General features: G+C 34.3%; 1 protein-coding gene across 2 annotated transcripts in view; it reads right to left on the bottom strand.

Annotated features, from left to right (window-relative positions):
* Window positions 1-26,717, bottom strand: part of LOC124357512 (follicle-stimulating hormone receptor-like) — a 409,876-nt gene that overhangs the window by 4,932 nt on the left and 378,227 nt on the right. For both annotated transcript variants that reach the window (XM_046809381.1, XM_046809382.1), the window contains 9 exons: window positions 22,531-22,602; window positions 21,754-21,822; window positions 14,388-14,531; window positions 12,818-12,958; window positions 9,059-9,124; window positions 8,835-8,978; window positions 8,114-8,185; window positions 7,620-7,909; window positions 3,172-3,342 (listed from right to left, as the gene is read on the bottom strand). In XM_046809381.1, the coding sequence (XP_046665337.1) occupies window positions 3,172-3,342; window positions 7,620-7,909; window positions 8,114-8,185; window positions 8,835-8,978; window positions 9,059-9,124; window positions 12,818-12,958; window positions 14,388-14,531; window positions 21,754-21,822; window positions 22,531-22,602 (1,169 nt within the window). The remainder of the gene's footprint in view (window positions 1-3,171; window positions 3,343-7,619; window positions 7,910-8,113; window positions 8,186-8,834; window positions 8,979-9,058; window positions 9,125-12,817; window positions 12,959-14,387; window positions 14,532-21,753; window positions 21,823-22,530; window positions 22,603-26,717) is intronic.

Raw genomic sequence — 26,717 nt, 5'->3', positions numbered from 1 at the left:
GAAACCACTTTGTGTAATTTTTTACATTTGTTTAATTAATTGTTGTTTTCCTGATTTGTTTAAATTGACTCGAGTAACACCTATATATATGTATCTGTTATTTATCTTTAGGCTTAATTATCTATTTAATGGGAACTATTTTGGTGGAACACTGGACTGGACTGGATTATATTTGATTGTGTGGATATTATTGCATGTCATCTTGATTTAAACATGCACAATGTAATTTGGTGTGTAACCTGTATTGTTGCATGTAAATGAAATAAATAAATAAACTAAAGTTTGTTATGTTTGCTTATAATTTAAGTTAGATTTTTGCTCTATGTGTTTTTTTTAGTTTGTATGGTTTCTCCTAGTGTGATGTTTGTAATTAAATACATTTATTACAAATGATCATTAAATAAGTAACTTTATTTGAAGGTTATTTTTTGACGATGGAAGGATTGTGAAGGAAACAGGATTTTTCTGGACATTTGCCATCGTTCAGTGAAACAATAAATCAGTAACACTACGTTTCGAGATCTGCAATCTGATCTCTCTTCTTCAGGTAAAGAACTAACCTAATACATAATATTACAAACTAGGTTAAAATAAACAAATCTTACCAAAGCGTTGTGGCACACTTAAGTCAGGAATCACAACCTACATGTTGTTTGTCAACTTCACTAACTCTATAAACATGCACTTAATAAAAAACTATACAAAACACTAATCATTAGAACTGACTAAAGGGGCTAGCCAATGGTAATCGTGACGGCAGACTAAAACAAGATGGCGGAAATAAAAAGGGAAGGAGGACTAGGAATGGGCCCTTTCGTTATTATTGGTTCATGCGAGATGAACTTCTTAAAACCATATTGTGATTCCACATTGGTTTTATTACAAAATTTCTGATCCGTTTGATATTTTTGGTTTTCTCTTTAGTTCATTTTTTAGAATTGGCAACTAAAGCGGCCTAATCTCGACTGATGGTTGACTGATTGGTTGGTCTGCCAATTTAATGTATGTTGCCTCAATTAATTTCCTTTTGAAGAAATGTAGTTCCCGATGTATTATGTTGGCTTCATCCCAATTCATATGATGGTCTTCGGACCAACAATGGTGTGCAATTTTTTGACTTTTCTTGGTGAGACCCTTTTCTCGTGTTTTTCTTTGTGCTCTTTTATCCTTACGTTTAGTGGTCTTTTTGTCTCGCCTATGTATTCCCTATTGCAACTACATTTTAAACTGTAAACACAGTTTTTGGAATCCTGTGTGCCATTTTTTTGGTTTTGGTTTTTACGAGACTTTGTCTAAGAGTGTTGTGTGTTTTAAACGCGGTTCTAATGTTGTACTTTTTACCTACTCTTCTAATTTTTCTCCGATAATCCCGGCACATAAGGGATTGACATTAAACGCAAATTTATCACAATTCTGTTTTTCTGACTCAGGAATGATTCTTCTGATTCTTTTGCACTTATTTATTACTAATTGAGGGTATCCATTGCTTCTGAGGATCCGATTCAACTTTCTTAAATTCTTCTTTTAATCCATCTTTATCTGAGCACAAGCTCTTTGCTCTATCAAACAACGAGTAGGCTACTCCTTCTTTGACAGATTTTTGATGGTTGGATTGATAATTTTAAATATTTTTCCTGTGTGTGTTATCTTTCAAAAAACAGTTGTTCTTAAGGACATCCCTATCTCTTAATACACACACATCCAAAAAGGGAAGCTTGTTTTGGACTTCCACTTCCATTGTGAGGCGGATGGAAGGAGAAGTACTATTAATGTGATTCAAAAAAATTATTTAATTCAATGTCTCCATGAGAAAAAATTAACAAAGGTATCATCCACATAACTCCACCAAATCTTCGGTTTTGAACTGAGCTGAAGCCAAAGCTTTTCGCTCAAATTCCTCCATAAAGATATTGGCGAAAATAGGAGACAGTGGAGAACCCATTGCCATCCCCTCATCTTGACGGTAAATTTTACCCTCTGACTCAAAATAATTTGCATTGAGTGCATAGTTCTAACAGTTCCATAATTACTGGCATGGGGAAGTTTAGTTCTATCCTTTAATGTTTGGTCTTCTTTGAGACGTGATGTAATAATTCCCGAGAGTTTCTGGAACTGGTACATTTGTAAATAGACTTTCGACATCAAAACTTACCAGTTTGTCAGTTCCAGTCAACTTTAGGGATTTTGACTTCTCTACAAAATCCCTGGAATTTTTGATGAAAGAGTCAGTTTTTCCTACCAATGGCGTTAAGATGTCCAAGAGGACTTTAGACAATTCCCTGCAAGGTGAATCACGAGAACTAATGATGGGCCGGAGAGGGATGGTAGGTTTGTGGATTTTGGGAAGGCCATACATATGGGGGATTTTGGAGTGGTGAGGAGTTTAATTTAGATCTAAATTTATCTGAAAAAAATTCTTTATGTTTTCTTAAGGTGTTTGCTACTTTGCGTTCAAATGAATCAGTCGGGTCTTTATTTAAAACTGTATATTTGCCAGTATTTAAAGTTTCCGCAATCTTTTCTTTATACGCTACTGAGTCAAGTACAACAGTTTACCTAGTACAACAAATTTAACCTAGTTTGTAATATTATGTATTAGGTTAGTTCTTTACCTGAAGAAGAGATCAGATTGCAGATCTCGAAACGTAGTGTTACTGATTTTATTGTTTTCACTGAACGATGGCAAATGTCCGGAAAAATCTTGTTTCCTTCAAGTAACTTTAGTTCCAAAGTCTGAACTTGGTGATTCAGACTTCTGCTCCCATTTTGTTTTCTTTCTTATCTTTAGGATTTTTGAACATTCTCACTTTGATGATAATAGTATGTTAGGAGTATATTTTTGTGATAATGAAACATTTTCTACATATTTGCTATATTTGATTTATCTGTAGGTGATATGAATCACAGCAATAACAGTAAATCAGTCTTGGAAGGGAAGAGGGCTTGGTCAAGCTATTCTTATAGAGGCCTTCAATATTCAACCAATTTATGATTATAGGTATCCATTTATACTCTAATAATGTATATATATAAATAAATAAATAAATATATATATATATATATATATATATATATATATATATATATATATATATATATATATATTAACTACAGTAATAATTAGCTGTCAGTTCCACTTTTACATGGAAAAGTTGAGCACATCAGCCGTACCTGGAGCAGGCAGACACTGAATGCGTCCTGGAGGTAAGTCGTTCTGTTGTTTCTCTTGATCCTCAAAGTACTCCTCTACATAAGCAGGTAAGTTGCCAGGATAAGTAAAGTCTGAACCGAAATTGTCCCACAGTTCATTGATCTGTGTGCCGAACTTTTTACTCAAGTTCTCTACAAGACAAACAATATGAATTATTATTACCACAGTGATAAAGTAATATTGACATTATTAATGTGATTATTTTAACTTTTGAATGATCACAATTAATTGGTTTTGACCTAATAACATATTAATACATTCTTAGTAATCTGTTTATAAGATAAACGAAGAAACTAATATGATAACCTTTATTAGAGTGATTTAAACCACACAAACAAGATGATACTTGAGTACTTCAATAACTATTAAACATCGAAAAAGGGTGATTTAAGGAAAGGCATCAGCTGAGGCAGTTATTACTGTACCACAGCCCTGCAGAAGCACTGTAGTGTAACATCTGTTGTGCAGAGATGAAATGACCTGTCTGTGCTAAATCGGCAGCTATTATTTTCTGATGTTATGGTTCCACATTTTTCTGATGTTTTACGTTGTTAACAATACGAGATATTAAACTAACATTTACTTAGTCTTGTTATTTTTTGGTAGGTCTGGGATGTAGGTATTACAACTTTCCCCCTGTAAAACTAAATATATAAGAATTATATTTTACAAGTATTTATAGGTTGAGAATGGGAACTACAGACAATTAAAATATTTACTGCTAGTTAGAGCGAACTACGCTCAGTAAGTAAGTAACAAATATACAGTTTTGAATGCACTGAAAATATTAAAAGAATACTATTTATATCGCAACAGTGTTTTGATTTATTTCTATATTGAATAAGGAATTTATACTATATTATACATAACGTGATTTTGTATGACAAGACTACCAAAATTAGTTGGCTTTGCAAAATTAGTACATGAATTTTTATAATAAATGAAAATATCACACGCACAATACTAAACAAGAGTTGATTTTACTTCTCATTGCTTCAGAGAGTGTTAGTAAAAATTATAAATACAGGGTGTTTGTTCACAAAAGGATGTCACATACTTCTGTGGGCAATAGTATTCATTTTAAACATAATAATGTCATGTTAACATAGGTCAAGAAATGTCTCATTTAGCCGCTAGCCGCCATTTTGTATTTTTTATAAAGAAGTTATTATTCCTAAACATAGTTAAGTTAAAGAAAATTTTGGCACATAGGTTTAAATAGATAAGAGAAAAATATAAAAAATAATTGTGTTATTTTTTAATATTAACAAAATTGCTATATTTTTGTTGAAAATATTTAGTCAAATAACAAAAAAATTCTGTATAGTTATAAAAATGTACTACAGTAGAACCTCGATAGTTCGACACTTTGTGGACTAACGGGGTGTCGAAACTATCAAGATGTCGAACTATAGGGAGTATATAGATTTTAACACAAGGAATATTAAAAAGGCGAGTTTATGTTAAGATGGACTGTAATTTAATTAACAATGTACAACTAAACAAATATTAAACTGATGAAACAAAATGTATCAACTTACATTGTTTTACAGTGCTGTACTTCTTCCTCTTAAAATAGTTAATGATTAAATGAATAAATGTAAAAATAAACAAACTCAATTCATAATATAGGCTAGATAAAAAACAAAATGTATATACAAAAAATAAATTAATATGGGACAACTATAACTTGTAACATGGTTACATCATGTTTTACTTTTTACAACGCAAAATAGTTTGTGATTTTTAATTGTTTTCACTTTGGTTTCTTCGCCGAGCCGCCTCGTCACGTAATCGTCGAAGAAACAAATGTCCATTCCAGTCGTCCCTTGTTCCTGTAAATACTGGATCGCTCCCTCGAAGAATTTTACACCTTCGCTGTGTGTGTCAGTTTTGATTTTTTGAGTGGTATCTTCGTCGTCTTCTGACTCTTCTTCACTATCCTCTCTTGATTTTAAAGCATCAACTATTTCTTCCTCTGAAGTTGGTCCGCTTTCTTCATCTTGTTCCATCCACTCGAAAACATCTGTAGGTGAAGCTTCTTCACAACCTGGGATTTTTTCCATTAAAGTGGCTAGCTCGTCATCTTTAATTTCTTCGTTGAACTCATTTCCCTGGTGGTCCAAGAGCTTCCTCCAAGAACGCACGAGCGTTAGGGGATTGAGTTCATCCCATGCCTGGGAAATCCAGCCAACAACATCTAGCATATCAATTTTTTTTAACTTATCCACTAATTCGACTCCTTCATCTAGGGCTTGAATGAGACATGAAAGGAGTTTCTTCCTATACAACTTCTTAAGCGTTACCAAAAACTCCTTGGTCCATAGGCTGGCAAAGGGAGGTTACGTTAGGGGGCAAGAACATAGCTTTAATTTCTCCGTCTTGAATGACATCTACAGCCGGGGTGCGTTGTTGCGTTGTCGAGGATCAAGAGTGCTTTCATTGGAAGGTTCTGGGACTTTAGATGCTTCTTAATTTCGGGCACAAAACTGTTTGTGAAAACCATTCGTTAAAATGCTCTCTGACATCCAAGCATTTGATTGGTGTCTGTAAAAAACGGGGAGGTCAAAATGGTCACCATTCATTTTAATATTTTTGAAGGCTCTAGGTTTCCTGGCCTTTCCTATCAGAGCCAATTTTAATTTATGAGTTCCTGTTGCGTTACTGCAAGCCAACACAGTAACTCTGTCCTTACTTTTTTTTATATTCCTGCTGCAGCTTTCTCTTGTTTGAGAGCCAAACTTTTTGTTGGGAGCATTCTAAAATTCAGACCAGTTTCATCACAGTTATAGATTTGCTCTCCACTAAGGCCTAATTCTTCAATCAAAGCTTGAAATTTCATTTTAAAATCATGTGTAACTATCGAGATTTGCTGACAGTTTTTCTCCACAAATGCTCAATTGTTTAATACCATACCTCTCTTTCCATCTGTCAGCCATCCAGAGCTTGCTGTGAATTCAGGCTCTCCCTCTTCTTTAAAGTTTTGATAAAATTTCAAGGCCTTTTCCTGTAAAATTCGGTCCTGAGATCGGTGTCCCTTTCTCCCTCTGAATCCTAAACCACTGGAAAAAGAGCTTCACTTACTTGTTCATACTCAGACCTCTTCATACTCCTCCTCTTGTCTAACGATTCTGAACACACTCTTTTCACACACCAAGACTCAATTTCATTTCTAGACTTCCTCCATCCAATCACTGTTGACCGACCAACGTTCAAATCACTCGCCACTTTCTGTACACTTTCACCTTTGTCAATCCTTTTTAGAGCATCTAATTTCATTTCCATCGTAACAAAGCACCTTTTACGTTTTTTATCTGACATTTTAAAAAACAAACAAATTACAAAGCAGTTCAGTAACACCAACTACGTATGTCTAACGATCGTAAAACAGTAACGTATCACGAAAGGAACAAAAACGCGTCTTAACTCCCGCAGCGTCACGAGCGAACTGAGTTGACGACTAAGAATAGCGGGTGAGTCAGAGGGGGAGGGGGAGGAGGATGCGCTATACAAAGGGCAGTGGCGCGCGTTCACGGCAACAATGGCGGGCCCGTCAAGGACACCACTTGTCCCCTGCTGTCACGTATGTTGGTCACGGCTGGTGTCGAATGATACGGACTGTCGAACTATCGAGTGTCGAATTAACGAGGTTCTACTGTATATACCAACTATTATAATTTCATTATAATTCCAACGGTACTTGTTTCAATAAAATCCGTCAACGCATAAGCGAGAACGACCACTTTAAAGATACACTTGCACAAGCCAGAAACGCCAAACACATCACAGTTGAGAGGTACGAGTTCAGTTTGTTTGTATCTAAAATTTTCAACAGAGGTCATATTGTTAATGTTAAAGAAAATAATATCAGAATTATTTTTTTTTAATTTTCCTCTTATCTACACAAAATCTATGTGCCAAATTTAGTTTCTTTAGCTTAAATAGTTAAAAAAATAATAAAATTATTATAAAAAATACAAAATGGCTTCAGAAGACAACGCTAGTCATAGATGTTTGCAAATTAAATGTTTTAATAAACTACCACAAGAGTTCAGAAGCTTATAACTTAAACAGTATGCAGCTAAATTGACGCTGGCTTGTAAGGCTTTTTACTCACTTAAGACATTTTTGGGTACTAATATTAATCTTACTTAGAACAGGTGGATGTATGGTGGTTTTCACTTTCATTATAAAATTAACATAATGTCTGCTATAATGTAATGTACTACACATTTTATTCGTTAACATTGTCTATAGCAATGCAAAATTGACAAATGGCAATAAAGAAATTCTGATTCTGAACTAAGAAAGATGATAGCTTAAAAGAGGAAAGTACAATTCCCAATCTTCTAGAAATATACTATAAATACAGTTAACATGTAATAATTCAGGGTCAGCCATAACTTACGGAGTTGTGGCCATATGTCGGTGAGGCTGGAGTTCCAGAGGCTCATGTCGAACTCATTGTCGGTGGGGAAGAGGACAGACTCTTTCAATGGGGGACGAGGAGGATCAGCTGGCACAAGGGGTAGAAACACACAACAGTGGTAAGCGTAGGACAGGACCAGAGATTGTACTCGAGGAAAACTCTCGGGTGGGGGAAATTCCCGGAGCCGCGGATTGTTGAAAGTCTTAAGATGTAGCAGACGGTCCAGTCCAGCTGTTGGTAGCACAGGGAACATGTTGTTGCCTAGATTTCTGTAAGGAAGGTGTTTATTGAAAAATAGTTGATTCATCACTCTTATCACCACTTAATCATTAAATAATAATTATGACATTTATACAGTTCTTAATGTACTGAAAATATTAAAAGAATACTATTTATATTTGACAATATTTTGATTTAATTCTAAATTGCATGAGGAATTTAAACTATATATAATTTGATTTTGTTTTACTTACAAGTCTTCAAGGTGTGTGAAAGCCAAAAAAGCTTCAGGGTGAATGTCTTGAATTAAATTGTTTTCTAAGTCTCTGAAATAGAAAATTAGATAAGGTGTTAGCATGATAGAAGATATCAGTTACAAGAAAATGTCTAGTACCCAGCTTTTGGTTCCATTAATTCAATATCAATAAGTTACTATCAATATCAATTACCTTTTGCCTTTTTAAGATCTTACCCTTTTTAGCCACATTCATCTCTGTTACTTAAGAGATTATAAGATTTAAAATAAAATTAGAAAAAAAATTAGAATAGCAATATTTACTGACCAGTAATTTATCTAAGATTGTACAATAAAGTTTCCAATATAATTTTTATTATTTATCCATAATTTTATAAATAGCAACATGCAGTATAATACACAAAGTACTCATATATTGTTAAGGTAATAAATTTTATTTACTTTGATCCTATTTGTGTAGTGCTTGTTTCAACTATGTTGGTCTTATATTACGTTTCACTATATAAAGTTGTTAATGCAGGCTATTAAAATAAAATCCTAATCCAAATCATAACAGCAATCCTCTAAGATATTTGGTCAACTGAAAATTCATATAAGACGATAAATCTACTTTCATCTTTGTATGTTTTGGCTGAGTACAGATTTACTCATATGCAGGATCTTTCAGCCCGTATTTACAATGATGTAAAACATTTATGTAGTCTCTCTAGAACACTTACAGTACTTGAAGCTTCTCAAGGCCATGGAATGCATCCTGAGGAATAGCATTGATGAGGTTATGGCTGAGCAACAAATCGTGCAGTAGAGACAGACCCTGGAACATCCTCCCCTCTAAAGAGACTATGCGGTTACTTTTGAGATCCCTGTGAATACACATACAATTAATTTATTTTACTCACAAGTAAAATCTATGACTTTCATTCTCAGCTCGATAAGTACTTACAGCACTCGAAGATCTTTGCAGGCTCTTAAATCAGGTATTGAGGTTAATTGGTTGGATTTTATGTCTCTGAAACAAACAATGAATAATTCATATGATGAATGTGCATTTGGTAAGTATTATTAGCCAAACCTAGTTATCCAATAAATAATTTTATTTAAATTTCCTAGAATACTAAACAAATTTTCTGATATTTAAAAATACTGATACTTAGCCAATAATTGACTTTGTTAGCAATTTACAACTTAATAAAATGTTTAAGATGACATAAATTGCATGGTAAAAGAAAGCAGTTAGATGTATCCTTGCATTGAGCAGCTCTGAGATCTACTGGCCTCATTTTGTGAACTTCAAATTTTAATACTACCAAGCCTCTTTATCTTACAATGTTTATTATAAGGGCATTAAGGGCAGTCCGACCTCCATAAGAACATAATGTTAACTTGGGAACCTATATCTCTGTAATGGTTATAGATAGAGTCCTGAATTTTTATTTTACTTATTAAATAGCTTATAATCTAGGTCTTATCATGAGGTTTTTAAATTTGAAAAAAAAATTAAAAAAGTTATAATTTTTTTATAATTTATTGTTTTTAACTAACTTTTTTATAAGTAAAATGTTTACTGTGCCTCATTGACAAGAGATATTTATAAATTCCCATGAGGAGAACTAGGCAATAGTAAGTAGAATACTGTATAAAAATTTGACTGGGGGTAGGCCTAGTAGTTTTTGAGTTATAGGGCCCCCAAAGTTAAAAAATAACAAGTTTCGGCAAATCAAGAAAAAGCAAGAAGGTAGCATATTTTGGACTCATACCTTGGTTTAATGATGGCCTGCACTGTAGGAAGGGTTGTCTGGATCCTCTGCTTCTTGATTACAGATCCTCCAGCTTCCTTTTGGCTAAAGTCCTTGATTGCCTGATTTTTTTTTCAATGTCGGTAGCCGCTTTATCTGCTTTGCGAATCCGCTGGGTGTCGAGACGTTTTAAAGCTAACCGCATATTCAGTCCTGGTTCTAGCCCAATGTGCTCTAAAACTTTCACTTTGGAGCTGTACCCATCATTGAATGATAGGACTGCCTCATAGACACCTAGCCTAAGAGCACCTAGTGTAACAAAGGTGCGTTTAGGGAGCCGAGCCCAATGACATTATTCATAGACTCATTAGGATTTTGAGATTTTCCTTTGAGACATTTTCTGAGTAGTTCTAGGCTGCACAAAGATTTAAAAAATAGGTTTGATTGGCTTTCATTAGAACAGGTGAGAGGTGAAAATGCTGGCTGTGGTCATATTTAGTTTTTTCTTTGGCGGCTTTGGTTATACTTACACCATGTGTCTTCGGTGTCTGGGCATAAAATATGTAAAGGCGAATCGTTAGTAGACTGAACATGACAGTACAACGCCCAAACTGCTCGCCTCATGGCTTCCACGCTGTGTGTATTCCTACGGATGGCTAGTCCATAGTATATTTGGATTTGTTGGATCGCCTTCCCTGTTAGCCTACCTTTCCCAGAAAGAGATTTTCCGTCAGAAAAGCTTCAAGCCTTTATTTTTCATGATAAAGTCCCTTATTCTTGTCCCCATCCTCTTCTGGACGTGTCCTACACATTCCAACTTCTGAATGGACACATCTGGGCCATATGGTGCTTCTGCCACAACTGCTGCATAGCCATTGGAGTCACCATCTCCAAGGTACTCCACATAGCGAACACACCGTATTTAGTCTCGGATCTTTTGAACATTGCAGTCGCACCTTCAGCTTCCATACCTCCACTGCTACCTACATAATTTGCCTTGCATATTTCTAAGTGTTGGTTGCTTGTTCTCTGAGGGCAGTTACAGTATTTTGACATTGAATAAATATCTATTACTTTACCCGTATCTGCTGAAGTAATTGTGACAACGCCATTTAGCGAGGTGTGGCCTCGCTTTTGCCAGCTTCCGTCAACCGCAACACATAAGTCATTAGAATTTCCATTTTCAATAACTGCTTCTGTCACTGCTCTCTTCATAGAGTTTTCACACACACTTTCTACATGGCTGGACAAAAACTGTTCATGTTGATTGAACTTGCTGGGCGGAGCGGGTAAATTCATCATGCCGCAAAGAGTTTGGGCAGCAGTATAGCCTTTCCTATTACACGCAAGCCGTATACTAACCTTAGGTTCAAGTCATAGTAGCATTGTGAACTTTTGCTTGGTGCCTCAATAGGGCCTAGGCCTAATATCTGTTGCTTTGGGACAGTTGTCAAAAGCTTTTGTCATGCCACAGCTACAGGAGACGGAAATTTGTACTGCGAGCCCTGCTAATGGTTTTCGACTAAATGATAGGTTGCCATGACAAACCCTACACACTGCAACATCTTTCAAAACTGATTCTAGCTGTACAATGTTTACTATGTCATACTGTAAGGTATCAGTTGAATTATCATAGCAGGCTAGGTTAGGGCTCAATTTCTCATTGGATGTGGAAACAACTTTGGGTGTTCTAGGCCTATCCTCTTCATTACCTGAAGTTACTACTGTTTTCTTGCTACGAACAACAGTCTTCTTCTTGTAACATAGTTTTCTTAGTTCCTACTCTCTTCTTATTACCCATTTTAATCTACATTCAATTACAATAAACTCCTTTACAAATAAAAACAACAGGGAAACTTGCAAATCACAAAAACACAGTATTTTCAAAACTTCACAATAACCTCCAACATAAAATAATAACAACAGATGACATCTGTCATATTGCTGGACAGTGTGTGATATCAGCTAAAACCAGACTAAAAGCAAAACAGTACCAACATAACAAAACCAATTCATATCTATTTTATAGATTGTTGTTTACTATAAGGAGTGGGTGCTCAACGCCAAACAACAGTTGCAAGCCTTTATATATATATTTTTTATATAAGGTTAATATTATAGTAATAAGGTATATTATATACCATTTTAAAGAGAAAATTCTAAAGAATATTAATAATATAAAAAACCAAAATTCCCCAAAAAAAATTTTTTTTCATGTCAGACTGCCCTTAATGATAAAAGAACACTTGACTGAACTCAATTTGAGAAATAATGTATATAATTATGCCACAAGGAGAAATAAGGATATAGAAAAAGACTTTGTGCTTAGAAAAACACAAAATATCTTTTATTACCTTGGTATTAATCAATTACCTCCAGAGTCAAAAATTGTGTTCCTAAAACGTATTAAAATAGCTATTGTTAACTGGTTAAAGGAAAAGGCCTTTTATAGTACCGTATACAAGAGTTTGAAAATGCACTACAAAGTAAATATGATATTTTAATTATTATTTATTTTAATAATATAAACAACATGTTTGATGTTACGTGGTAATTTTATTACTGTAGTCCTGGATCCAAGAGTCCTATTACACTGTATAATCACACATCCTAAGTTTTGGTTAAAAATATTGAAAAATAAATTTGTGTATAGGGTAGGGCCTACATATTTTAGGCTGATACACTCAGAGCCAACTCTCAGACACACAAACAGTAGTTAAATCAGTTTCAGCCAACAAGATAAAGATTGACTATTTGGCTGAAAATAGTGACTTCCAGACTTTTTAACCCTTCCGATGGTCAAATATGCGTTATGGCTGGAATTAAAACGGACCAGAAAGAAGACAATCCTAAGAAACTGTAGAGACATTTTTATCTTAGTAAAATGCTAAATTATAGTTAGGTAAATGTTTTGTATTGTGTATCTGTAAGACTAAATAAAAATGTTTGCTGTGAATGATACTCACAAGCTCTTGAGCTTAGGACAGGTTTGACAGAGGGTGGTAGGTACAGTGTGGAGGCTAGCACGGTCCAGGCGCAGTATCTCTAGGGCTGAGGTGCCGTTCAGGCTGGGAAACTCTGACAGGTCTTTAGCGTCTGACAAGATCCTAGGAGTAAATTTATTTTAATGTACAAAATTCAACTTAGAAACTAAAGTTCATATAAATCTACAGATCACTGGCATGTTCCTTCAGGCTTCAATGTTACAAGGATATTAGAATTATACTTTTAATATGCTCAATCATATGGTGTGATATCCATATCTCTACACATGGTGGAAAGGGTGGATTCAATGCGAATGTTGAGTATAGCTCCATTTTGCCTTCTGCTTAGTACATCGTTTCAAATCTGACACTGACTTCTGGAATCTGGAGTCTGCGTATAAAGAGATACGAAAAAAGTAGGTGATGAAGAAGCTCAAAACGCTCTATGCATATTCTCAGGAGGGTTCACTTCTGGCTAGTTTATACCTTCCAGTTGAATCTACACTGGGTACAGTAAAAACTGATGTCACTTATATCTGGACAACCTTAAGGATGTCCAGGAGCAGCACATCACTAACCGCAGATGTCGAGATTCTGGGGTGCAAGGGTAGATCGCTAGGTCTAATCTATTGCAGGAGATGACTGTTGGAGTTGGTGGGGCTACCTAAGTGTCAAAGGTCCTGCTTAGACTGCAGAGGCTCGTTCGGAGCTGGCTTCTACTTCCGAGGAGACATGACTGGTAATAATACCTAAAATTCTTCATCATGAATCTTGACAGCAGGCGGCCTAGCCCTAACCTTACCCATCCAGATTATTGTGTCATTCTGGAAGCAGCACAAAGGTCCTTTTAGGAATATGTGCAATTTCTAAGCCTCTTATTCTAAGAGAACAAAAGAAATCTCTTTGCTTAGTTTAAAAATCAGAGACACCTAGACTACAAAAGAGATCTGTCTGGTTTCTCAACATCAATCCAATTTAATCCAGATGAAGAGATGTTATTATTGTCTCATTAGCTGCACAATTATTGAGAGATACAATCAGATGCTCAAGTCTGTGCCAGTGTCATACTTCAGGCACTGCACTGAAGATTAAACGGAAATAAACTCGCACAATGTCTCTAGCCAATATTATATTTAAGTGTTTGCACCTTGCATCTTTTTTCCTAAAAGGAACCTTAATGATCCTATAAGAAATCAATTGAGTTAAGCTGGTCTGCATGATATAATAACTCTAATCAAGTTCTGGGTGGGTTTAAGAAATAATATGAATTGCTGTGGAAGAGTGCTGGCCATTGTGATTTAATCTTCTTATCCCATCTCATTTCTGTGTTATTTTATAGTTATATATCTTTTTTCTTCTTGATATTTGTCATTGTCAAAGATAAAAAAATTACACAAAATAATAATTTAATTCACATTTTTATCACCTGTCGTAGTGTTTGCTCCGTGTTCTTACGTAATTCAAGAAAGCAAGAAACAGTAGTTCTCAAAAAAAAAAAATAAATAAAAAAAAAAATGTGGTGATTTAAAACAGATTGATCAGTCATACTTACAGTTTTCTGAGTTTAGGAAGGAAAGAGAAGGCGTGTGGGTCGACCCCAACCAGTGGATTGCCCCTCAGCTCCAGGAGTGCGAGACCCCGAGAATGCTGCAGGACCCCAGCTGGGATGTATTTGATACGGTTTCCAGACACTGACCTGGACACCGGTAAAACCATCAGTAAAGATACACTATTCCCTTCTAGGTCTTGTTAGTACTATTATCCTGTCAGTAACCATACTCTTGTCAGTAATGATTCTTTTGTCAGTAACAGTTTTCTTATCAGTAACTATTATCTTTGTATTATAAATATAATATACCTTAAAAATCTATAGAAGAATTACAAAAATACTGTAATTATTACATAAAATAAATGATTTATGACAAGACAATAAATTGAGGCTGTAGGTGCAATAAGGGCCTATGGGAGTATAGGCTCTTCTTTGGGAGAATTCAAAATTGGATTCTCCACACTTTGATATATATATGTGTACAAAAGTTCTTATCATTATCTTGTTTCATAAGGTTGGTACACGTGTTTTACCAAATTACTTTATAGACCCTTCTTTCATAGAACCAATGTGTACTAGTCATTGTTGTATTCTGTGCTGTTTGGAAGTTAAATTTGAGGTAAAGCAGGTGATTTAACTGTAGTTTTATGTGAGTGGATTGTTTACTGGACTGAAAATATATTTTGTTTTGTTAAACTAACAACATGGACACAGTATTGGCTTCATCCATCAAAAAAGGAGCAAAGTTTAAACCTAAGCGCCTACAGCAAAAACATATCTACAACTCCTTTTACAATGGGCAAATAAAGGAATCTCAAGATAACTTTCTTGCAGGCTGTATGAAGTTACTTGTTGCCGATAAGTCAAGAAAATTACTAAATGCTAAGGTTGATAGGCAATCAACTTGGGATTATACCTTAAATGATGCTGGTATTGTAAAACCTGTTTGTCGATCATTACTTACAAGCCTGTTTAAAATCTCTGTTAAAAGGATCAGGGTTATACAAGAAAAAGTAGTTAAGGGACATACTTTTGAAGAAAAAAGAGGAAAGCATGACAGCCACAATAAGATCAGCTGTGATGTTTGGGCCTTGGCTTTAGATCACTCAAAGAGTATACCTAACAAACCCAGTCATTATACTAAGTCTAACCGTGTATATTTTGAAAATCCTGACTTAAATATAAAACAAATATATCAATCTTTTGGAAAATATTTTACTGAAAATACGGGTCAACAGTTAAATATGGCATATAAGACCTATTTTAAGTTCTACAGAAAAACTAACTATGCGTTCAAGAGACCTAAATCAGATTTCTGTGATTACTGTAAGGAGTGTGAAGTCAAGCTTGAGAAGAATAACAACGATCCATGTCGTCCCATGTATATGGTTCACAAGAGAAAGGCAGAAAAACAAGGTATTAAAAAATGAATATATTGCTTTGTCTAAATCTGAAGACACAGAACATCTAGTTATAGAATTTGACTATGCGCAAAATTTGACACTACCCAAACTTAATGTTAGTAAACAGTTTTATAAACGATTAGTGTGGTTATATGTATTTAATGCACATTGTCATAATGATGACTCTGCTACATTTTACACATTTCTAGAATCTCAGGCAAAAAAAGGCCCTAACACTGTCACTTCATTTTTATTAAAAATAAGATTGAAAAGTATCCCAACACGAAGAAAGTTGTGCTTTTGAGCGACGCTGCTAGTGGACAGAATAAAAATATGACAGACATGACATTTTGTTCTTGGATATCCAAAACTTACAACCTTGAAGTGCTTCAATTATTTCCTGTTCGCGGGCACCTATTAGGTTAGTGTGACCGAAACTTTGGTGTGATGAAATCTAGCCTGAAAGGTAAACAAGAGATAGAAACTATGCACCCATACTTGTCAAACATTGTTTTATGCCGAGCTAACCCATCGCCATTTGAACTTATTCATGACCCTACAATTATTTTTGACTGGGAGAAGGGTTTAACTCAACATTTCTTAAAAACACCATTTAAAGGCACTTCCTTCAAAATACAGACCTACTGCATGCTGGTGTATAAGACTACTGGAACTGTTGCAGCATCAAAGAGCTACCACCCTATGTATGAGCCTTTTCAGTTTATGACAGCTAATAGGCCTATTACAGATGCTCTGACTCTAGATATAGCTCCAGAAGGTGTCTTGAAAAAAGCCAAAATCAAGGATGTAAGAGATCTTTATCCATACCTCAAAGATGAAAGTAAAGATGTTTTTGAATCCCTTTTTACTAAAAGTGCTCAACCTGAACATGAAGAAATAAATGACTCTGGGGTTGGAAATGTGCAGTGATTAAGATAATGTAAATATATTAAGACTGTTTTATGCACTCGCTATCTCTTGATGTATGAAACTAAATGTTTTTACATGGTAGCATATTGTACGACGCCTTTTCATTTTTATTTCATACAATGTTTTAAGTTTTCTGGATTAACTTTTGTTTGTTTAATTTAAAATAAACTAAATATCTAATTAAATGTTTTATTTTACTTCCTGTGTTTCAATATCAACATGCATAGTTCAAATTAATTTACTTCGACTCTTTATGTTTATAGGCCCTTCTTGCAAAGAACAAACTAAATAATGTTCTCTTAAAAAAGGGCCTATGACATACTGTGTGTTTTCATTTTTTTCGAATATTTAAATAAATAAAAGTATCTAAAAAAGTATATACATATAATTATAATGAATTGATTAATATACACACTAAGAACACAGTTTTCAAACTATTTGCTGGATTTTATTAGAAAAGTGGCAAAACTTTGAAGCTCTATATCTCAAAACACAAATTCGCACGAGAGGCCCTTATTGCACCTACAGCCTCAATTAATTTTACAAATTTCTCCAACTTGTTAAGATCTAATGTAAGATAAACAGTCCAAGAATAAAATTTCACTCTTACATCAAAATTAGTAAATGAGTAACATCTATGATACGTTTAATTGCTTGTATAATGATTAAACAGAATAACTACTAGACCCCAAAAAGCATCAACATTGAAGAACGTTGCTAAGCTATATTTAAAAAAAATACGTTGATACCTTATTGTTATTAGTAAACAATGAAGTAACAGATGAGAGACGTGTATTAGTGGATTGGTATTAAGGAAATGAGTAAATAAAGTCACTATAAAACATTATTATCACATAGAATATCTTTCTAATGATTTTTGTAATTAATAATACTACGGTATATATTCAGCATAAGTTTATGAATACTAGTGTGTCTAGGATGTATTTAGAACAGATTTTATTTGAAATTAGTACATTTCTTCCTTTCAGAAGTATGTTACGTGATTTTGTTCCCACTACTTGAAGTATGTTTTCATGCTATATTTATTTTTCAAATTTAAGTATTTGGAGATGTTTTTTTAAACACATCTCTTTTTAGAAAAACATGTGCATTTTGACGTTTGATCAAGAGCAAACTTTTAATACGGTACTTCAAAAATATAGATTTTATTCCCAACAGGATTGTTTATTATTATGAATTTAATACTTTGTATTGTATTCAGAAAGTATGATTTGCTTGTAATCACCAAAAACAGGAGCGATCAATATATGCATTTATTCAGAATTGCTGAAATCCTAGGAAACTAAAAAACAAAAAAGTAACAAATTTTGCAAAATTATTTCTGTTACCACATAGGAATTATATTCGAAAGGATTGAGATCCCCAATTTGAAAGTTCCAAATTTGGTATAGACATTCTTGTTACCAAAGATGCACAATAAGAGATGGTAGAGTTCCTCTTAATTACTAAAATAATTACGAGAACTATCTAATGAAATGCTATGCGAACTTGCATGAATGTTTCTGTTATCTCGTAAACTTTCAGTATGAAACTGTCTGGCTTTACTTTACAACTCAGATCTAAAATGCTTTTAAAATTACGTAACCAATGACTTCAAAAGTGGTGGTTCTGGAGATAGCGATACTTTCTAATGACCATCGCTCATACCAGAGATGCTTGGAACAACATTTGAAAATAGGTTGTTTGTGACATCAGTGTCAGTCAACAATATGGGACAATGTGTGTGAAATTGAGTACAGCTAGTATTTCAGCATGCGATGGGAACTCGCTCATGTCATGCCAGGCGCTTCGTATTATTTAAGGCTATATGAACTGTCAATGCAGGAAACCTGTTCTAAATAAAGCGGAAAAGGAAACAACAAAGCCTGTAAATTTTAGTGTCATTATACAAAATACCGGAAGCCTTGGCAAGTATCCAGAGCTATCTAAAGTGTCGGGGTTTTCTACACTTTGATGGTTCCGCGGAAGTTTCGCAGGAAATGTAGTTGATGGTCGGATCGTAATTCGCCGATAAAGTTACCATCTGAACGGTCTCTATAGAGTGCTCCTGAGATATGGCAGTTAGAAGTGTGTCTGGGAACAACAACCGGGACAGTACGCGCGGGAGCGGGAACGGCGGGGACTGTGTGCGATGGCTGCCGGCCAAGTCGCCCGCGCCGGCTCACTGCTCACTAGTCACTAGTCACAACGTGTAATAACCGTTAGTCATAACGTTCTGAAAAGGCGACTTAACCGAAATTATTTGTGATATCGATTCGTTCTATCTCGAACTTTTCACTTTACTCCAGTGCACAAGTCACTACTCGCACTTGTTATGGATTTTCGCTGCATCAAGGGGCGGACATTTAATGTTGCTTCGGTATAAACACTGTGAATAAACTTAGAGACAAGCATCTAAAGTAATTTTATTAGCTTCTTTTACAATATTTTACGTTACCAAAAGATCAAATTAAATAATCTGAAAGTGGAGCTGTATCATTGTTCCACCTTTAAGTTAAACGAGGTAGAAGTATGCCACACTACTTGTAATTACAGGATTCTCTGAGATTTAATGTTAAATTTGAAATCTATAGCATTTCATTCTGGAGTTGTCCTGCGGATAGATAGACAGACAGACAGACAATCATACTGAAAATGAAACTAACTCAAAAATGACGAATCAAAGAATTCATTATTGTAGAAATGATGTTTCGTGTAAAATGTAAAGTCTATATTATGAAATATTTATTACATATCTTGCAATATTATACACTTAGATTTTTTTCATTACGGTATATTCCGTATTTATTTTAAATTTTTATTAAGATTTCATATCAGGGTTTAAATAATAAAAGTTTACATATCAAGTCACTATAAAACGATATTATATACCATTTGTGTTGCGATAGTTAGGCTACATATTTTAATATTTAATATTTTTGAATCTCTTATAAGTGTAGCCTACTGAGTTTGTTTACAAATTTATTAATCCGCTATTTTCTCGATGACATCATGGTTACCTATAAGACCAATGTAAAAATATTCGCTAACCCTTAGCAAAATATTATGGAGCACCATCATCAAACTCAGAGTTTCTTATATAGATATGAAGATTCATGCACAATTTCAATTCTATAGTTCAGTTTGTTTTCGTAGGTTCGATATCGTGTGGACAGAGAGACAAATAGAAATGAAAATTTTTCAGCCCCACAAGTGATAGGCTTCGCGAAAGCTCAGCCAATAAATAATGATCAAATTTAGCTCTATTGGATTGCCTTTAGTTGTATGATAAGTTGTATGATTGCCTGTAGTTGCACACATAAAACAACTCTTGAAAAGGCATTTTTGAATTCGAGCACCGACGAAAGTTTTGCATACCAGTTTAGTGCCTCACCAGCGTGGCTTCTCGCATCTTGAATCAATTGCTATCAGATGACGTTCTTCTACAGAGTGATCATTAAATAACGCACATTAAAAGGTAATCGAGTAGTAAAAAGAAAAAAAGTAGTAATTAAGTAAACCAAAATATATTTTACAAACTGATTATTATTAGTATACACACATTACTTAAATATATACAACAAATGCTCAAAATTGCTACCTTGTTCAAAAATGCATGCATACACTTTTTTTATCATGTTTAATGAGACTTTTTTCATCCCGTTTAAGTGATGTTGTTGATTTCCACTGTTGTGTTTATTTTCAATTCATTCAGTGTGTGCGACCAGTTTTTATAAACTTTTTCATTAAGATAACCCCACAGGAAAATCTCTGGAGACGTCAAATCAGGGGATCTTGGGTGTTATAATCCGTGAAAACTCACGTAAAGATTGTATTGCGTCATTAGATGTGTGTCATGTGGCACTGTCCTGCTGCAACCAATAATCGCTTGCATCATTTTCAAGCAACAAAATAAGGTGTGTAATGATGTCCTAGTACACAACACTGTCTACAGTACCTTCGTACAAAATATGGCTCATTATTCGGCAACGTGATACGGCACACTCAAATTTTCTGACAGTGCAAGGGAGTTTCGTGGAAGACATGAGGATTTTCGTTGAACAAATTCTCGTGTTTTGGCTATTGACCACTGAGATGAAACCAAGTCTCCTCAGTGAAGAAGACACGGTCAAACTGTACAACTCCATTTGTATAGATGAATGACCGAAACAATGTACAGTACAGTAGGCGTTATTCACTATCCGGCTCTTTCAGTTCATGAAGACTACGTACGTGATATGCACACAATTTTAACTTTTTCATCACTTACTGAGCACTACCATATAAAATCTGATAGTGTGTTCATAGTCTCCTCAATTTTTTTGAAAGAGAGGGTAGCATTACATTTCTTACTTGGTCCAGTTTAGCGTTAGTAAAAATGATAGCTGGCCTCCTGGTTCTCTTCCTATCTTCAACTATTACATATCCACGGAAACAATTAGTCTTGTTATTGCTGAATTATAAGGCACTGCATCATCTGGACATTTTTCACGAAATTTCTTAACAATACGCACATAGGATCGGCTTAATAAATACCATACTACAATAAAAACTCTTTGCTCTGGAGAAAACGTCATGTTTATAAAGCAGTAGGCCTAGACTCAACAATACCTGCTATAGACAATTTGGCTAGTATCCATTTAATTTCAATGGTGTCTAGATTTGTTGTCGATAGTACATATGATGCCATCTTGTGGCAGACAACATAACTAGTTCAATAAAACTATTACATACAGAAACGTTCCTTTTCATGTGCGCGACTTAGTGATCACGCAGAAAATCTTCTGATCTAAACAGGATTTAGCTTTTTTCATCTTAATAATAAAAAAATCATAAACAACACCTCTATTAACTGTGTTTGGCCCAAACATAATGGACATTCAGTGATTAGCTATTCATTGGTAGATACTTTGTTCCATTGCGTTTTGTCCAATATTCAACAAACAATTCTAAATGTGACGAATAAGCTCGGGGCTTGTTCTGAAACGTTGTTGTCCTCAAGTTAAAAACAGAATGGCCAAACATCTCGTACTTACAGTTCTTGCAGGGCCGTCAGTCTGGTTAGGGCGTGAGGAATGTTCGTGAGATGGTTGTCGTCTAATTCCCTGAAAAAATGAATCATTGTTTTATTTCAAGTTATTTCATGTAGGCGTACCAAATATTTGAGTGTTACAGACCGATACCATTGTGCACCGGACTCTTCATCACAGTATTATACGTTTTATCAGATAGTTGTGTTTTGCTTAACAAGTAAAACGACGAATTTGACTTATTGTATTTTATATAATATTAATCATGCCGAAAAGAGGAAGCTAAATAAATGACTTTCTATTGTTTCTTACGTGTTTTTATATAGAACAATGCAAATAATAATAAATTCGACCCAAATAGTTCTATTATATTTACAAGTATATTTTCGTTACAATAGATAGGTAGCGAATGAATAGGTTATACTCGTATGTTGTGTTAGGCCCATGACTTAACGTCATTTATGTTATGCCATTTTTATAATATGTAATTTAGCTGATGGCAATATACTAAACTGTACAAGTAACCCAATATTGAGATTAAAAAAAAATTATATAATAATTGTCTTTCATGTCTGGTCCAGTACATTTTTTATTCACTGAATGTTACGTGATAAAATAAATGTATTGTGTTATAAAACTAGTGCGCACCAAACTTCGTTGTGGTTATTATAGTATAGGCCTAATTAGGCGTGTAGGTTAATTAAAACAGATTTATTGTTGTAATTGTAAAATTAACGACTGCATATAGGGCTAGTTAGGAATAAACTAAACAACAATACTTACAAAACACGAAGTGAAGTCAAGTTAGCAAAGGCCTCATCGTCGATTTCGGAGATGCGGTTCTTTTTTACCAACCTAAAACAAAAAAGAAAAAAATATAAGCTTTCATTGTTTAAATTAATTAAAACTTACCCATAAAGCAATAACCGATAATACGAAAACTACTAAATGTTATGTCGTAAAGTACAACGGAACAATTGTATCGTTAAATTAAGAACAAAAATAAGAATCTTAACGAGCTAACTTTGAGTTAAGGTTTGTTTTAGAATTTATAACCAAAAGATAATGGCAATTCAATAAGCAATCAAGTAATTGAGTTAGAGAAGACAGTAATGTTTGTCTGAACCTTTTATTCTAACATAAACAAACTTTAGTTCCTAAGTTTCGGAAAATATGGAAGGACATACTCATATATGTCATCCGAGAACGAACCATAACTCAGTGTGGTTTCCAAGAAGTTTGTTCTTGTGCATTATTAACTAGTGTTCTCCGTGCAGTTCGCTAGTTACGGCTACAGGAGAGACATCCACACCTGAATGTCGAGGTCCCGCACACATCTTTGAGGTCGGTGACAATCATTGGGTGGAACCCTCATCCCCACACCCTGCTCCGCTGATTAGGAATCATTTTCAAAATTCGAAGTTTCCAACAAGGAACAATCGTAAATAAAGCATACTCGAAAAAACTCTGCAATTCCGATTTTGGTGTTAGGAATACATGAGAAACAAGGGTGCCAAGCATCAAAACAATAGAGTTGTTATTTCAATAAGATTGCAGTCAGAATTTAAAAGCTAATGAGAAGTTGTCCTGAGGTCAGAAATAAGATACGTTTTTTGTTGAATTATCTTATTTAGTTATATTATTCGGCTTATCCAAGTCTGGAAAATCACATTGTAAACGGTTTAGTAGGTTTTCAGATATACAACGTCAGTGGCTCTCTGTCAACGAGGTGGATCTCTAATTGAAGAGTGGATCCGTTTCTTAAACAGCAACTTAAAAATAAAATTGTCTGAGCACAATTTCACAGCATTTCATTCGGTTCTTTAATATATCATAATTAGGTGTACAGCCTTTTTTTTATTAGAGACGACAGGGAAAAATGTTTCTTTGCGAAAATCTATGAACTTGCTTAAACTTCTACTTATAACGGCTGAATATGTACAGTAGTTTCTTGAAGTTTATTACACGCTAGTTAGGAGGAACCCTAAAGTCGGATATAACATCTGTTACATAATGAGCAGCCATGTGACAACATTATGAGACCTAAATTCTATCAGTTCGGGACAATAGTTTGTAAGATCGACCTCACTATTTTTCCAGTTAGAGTAAGAAATACTTTAAAAACTTTTACAGAAGCATTAGCGATCTAAGGGTGATAATAGTTAAAAGCATCGAGCCTTGAAACAACAGGTGCTTAGGAATAGTTTCGGAGTTAGAATGGCGAAAACCTCGATGAAAAGGAACTTTATCCCCGTGTCACGCATGGCGATTGCGTGCCAAAAATCACCTTGTTGATATCATTGGCTTTCTTGGCCTTCGTCTTCGGAAATATGTCATTGCATGCTTATTCTACAAATAATGTGCTTCCTATAATGTGTGCTGTTATGTGCGAGAACTTGGCTTATTAATCTTTCATTCCTTGGTATTGGGCTGTGGAAATGATGTAGATCACTTACATTTTAGTTAGTAAGTAAAGTAATAATGTATGTTTATCTTATTGTTGAGAATATTCAATCGATATTAAACTAATTCTAAATAATTGTTTGTTACGTTTCCTGTACTGCCCTACTCACTGCGAACTTCAACATCGGTGTCTACGCACCGTAACATGGATGGCGAATATTATCCATAATATCCCTGAGTCGTAATGGGAAATCTCCATCTCTGTACCCTACCATACCTAAATACAACAATCACAGAAACTATGGACTACAACGCCATTGAAAATCCTTATTTGGACAAAATTCATAGTTATTTTAATTTTAGAAGCATTCATGGTTTACTTGTGCATAAGCCAATCAGCAAAATTATAACATTTCCAAAGCATTGAAGTTAAAAATGTAAATGCCAGTAGGGATAGGGTCCTGATGTTGGGAAGAAAACCCAGATTTCACATAGGGCTTTTGAAATGAATCAAAGATATCTAAAATTTTATAGCATTTCATTCCTCAGATTTAAAGTGATTATTGCTGTTAAAAGCCCGTGAGGCCCAACTCTGAAGTATAGCAATAAAATAATAACAAAATAATAACACAAAAGATAAAATAATACAATAATTAGTATTCTTAAATATAAAGTGTAAAGAAAGGAAAAGCTGCGTACCAGGCGACCAAGTGTGCGTACAAGCGTACGTGTATGTCGTTGACAGTTAAGGCACAGCACAATCTTACGGCAAGACCTAGGAACTAGCAAGTACGAGGCCTAGCACACCACTAGTAAATTCTGTTCACTCAAGTTTGGATCGTCTATGATGTAGTTTTGAAAATACAAATAACATAGCTTTACCTTAAATGCACATATAAAATTTTAGTTGTATTTTGATTACGCCGCGTCGTTATGATTTATAATAATATTTTCCAAAGCACTATACTATAGCATGTAAGTACGAGTGTACGAATTGTACCGTATACTATAAATTGAACGTGGAAAAGAAATTTGTTCAACAAAAAACGAAATTATAACAAACAGGGGATATAAAACTTAAAAAAAATTAACCAATAACATTTTGGTCTTTGAACTGTCCTGTTTTCAATCAGGTGAAGGGAAGATCTCTAAAGGAACGGTACGAGCGGTTGAATGTCCTTACTAAATTCATTCAAAATGGAGAATTTCAATCTGCCATACACATAAGGCCAATAAAATATACATCAAATGACGATTTTATAGTAATATATTTTCAAGAAATATCAAAATTTTAAAATTTATTGAATTTTAAACACAAATTAAATCATGTCATTTTATAAAAGTTAAAAGTCGATGAGTTATAAGAACTCAAACTTAAATTTAAACTTTAAATAGTTATTTAAATTTTTAAATAACCTTAAGTTATCTTGTAAATGAAAGCTTGTATCTGTTTTGAGTTATAAAAAGTGTATAAAAATTCTCAATGAAAATCGCAATGGCTGGTGAAGGAACACAATAGGTCTCACAGAATCTTTTACTAAATTTTCTTCTATGACTACTGGTTTTTACCATAAACCTACAGAAATGCAGTCAAAGATAACTAATCAATTTTTAAAGTAATAAAATATTGACATTTTAGTCTTTTCTTTTGCCCACAATACTCGTACTTAATTGTAAGGAGATAAAAAGATAATTTGAGTCAAACGTTTCCTGCAAGTATAACACAGGCTTTTAGAAAATGAACGGTTGAAGAAACAGGGAGTTCAGTTGTGCAGGTCTTGGGGACATGATCACAAAAGACACTTTGGAAGTGAACTATTTTACTATTTAATATTACACTTTGTTTCAAATTCAGGAATATGTGCACGAGTTTATCTTATTATGTTTTTTTAACCTTAGGGGCGAAGCCAATCAAAGTCCTAACATATAATAGAACTGTAAATGAAGACGATAATACCATTTTTCTAATGGGTCACCAGAGGTAAGAACCTATGTACATCGTTTTATAAATCAATCCGTTCGGGGGTTATGAAGATACGTGAGTCATATAAATGTTGGCGTTTAATAGGTAGACACTCAATGTTGTATTAATGACCATTCATTCATTCATTCAATCACAACATGCCAATAAGATTTATACTTAACAATAACAATATGTCATATATTTTGGATTGAAGATTAGTTTTCGAATTTGAAGGTGGATTTAACAAGCCATTTCGCAACAAAGAGGTGATTAAAAGTGATCATAGTCATTCCATTCAGGTTTTTAAGAACCAAAGTTACAACTTAGCAAAGGTTACGGTATGGAGAAGCTCTTTACTTTACATACGTTCATTAAACTCAATCACAGTCAAAATCCACTTGGTCCAGGCTGTCAGTACATTACAGTGGAATTATATGTTATTATTTGAAAGAAAATGATAAGCAGAATCAAAATTTTAATGCAAAAAATTGAGCTAAGTAAAGAAAGAGTCTTTTGTACAAACATCACTCTACCTGTGTATAGTGAGTAATATCGCAATTTAAGGAGTTATAAGATTTTATATACACACTTTACTTGGGGAATA

This window comes from Homalodisca vitripennis, chromosome 3 (genome assembly GCF_021130785.1).
Source record: "Homalodisca vitripennis isolate AUS2020 chromosome 3, UT_GWSS_2.1, whole genome shotgun sequence".
In the NCBI taxonomy this organism is placed as follows: domain Eukaryota; kingdom Metazoa; phylum Arthropoda; class Insecta; order Hemiptera; family Cicadellidae; genus Homalodisca; species Homalodisca vitripennis.
The sequence above is the reverse complement of the archived record's forward strand: the minus strand, read 5'-3'. Positions and strand labels throughout refer to the sequence as shown.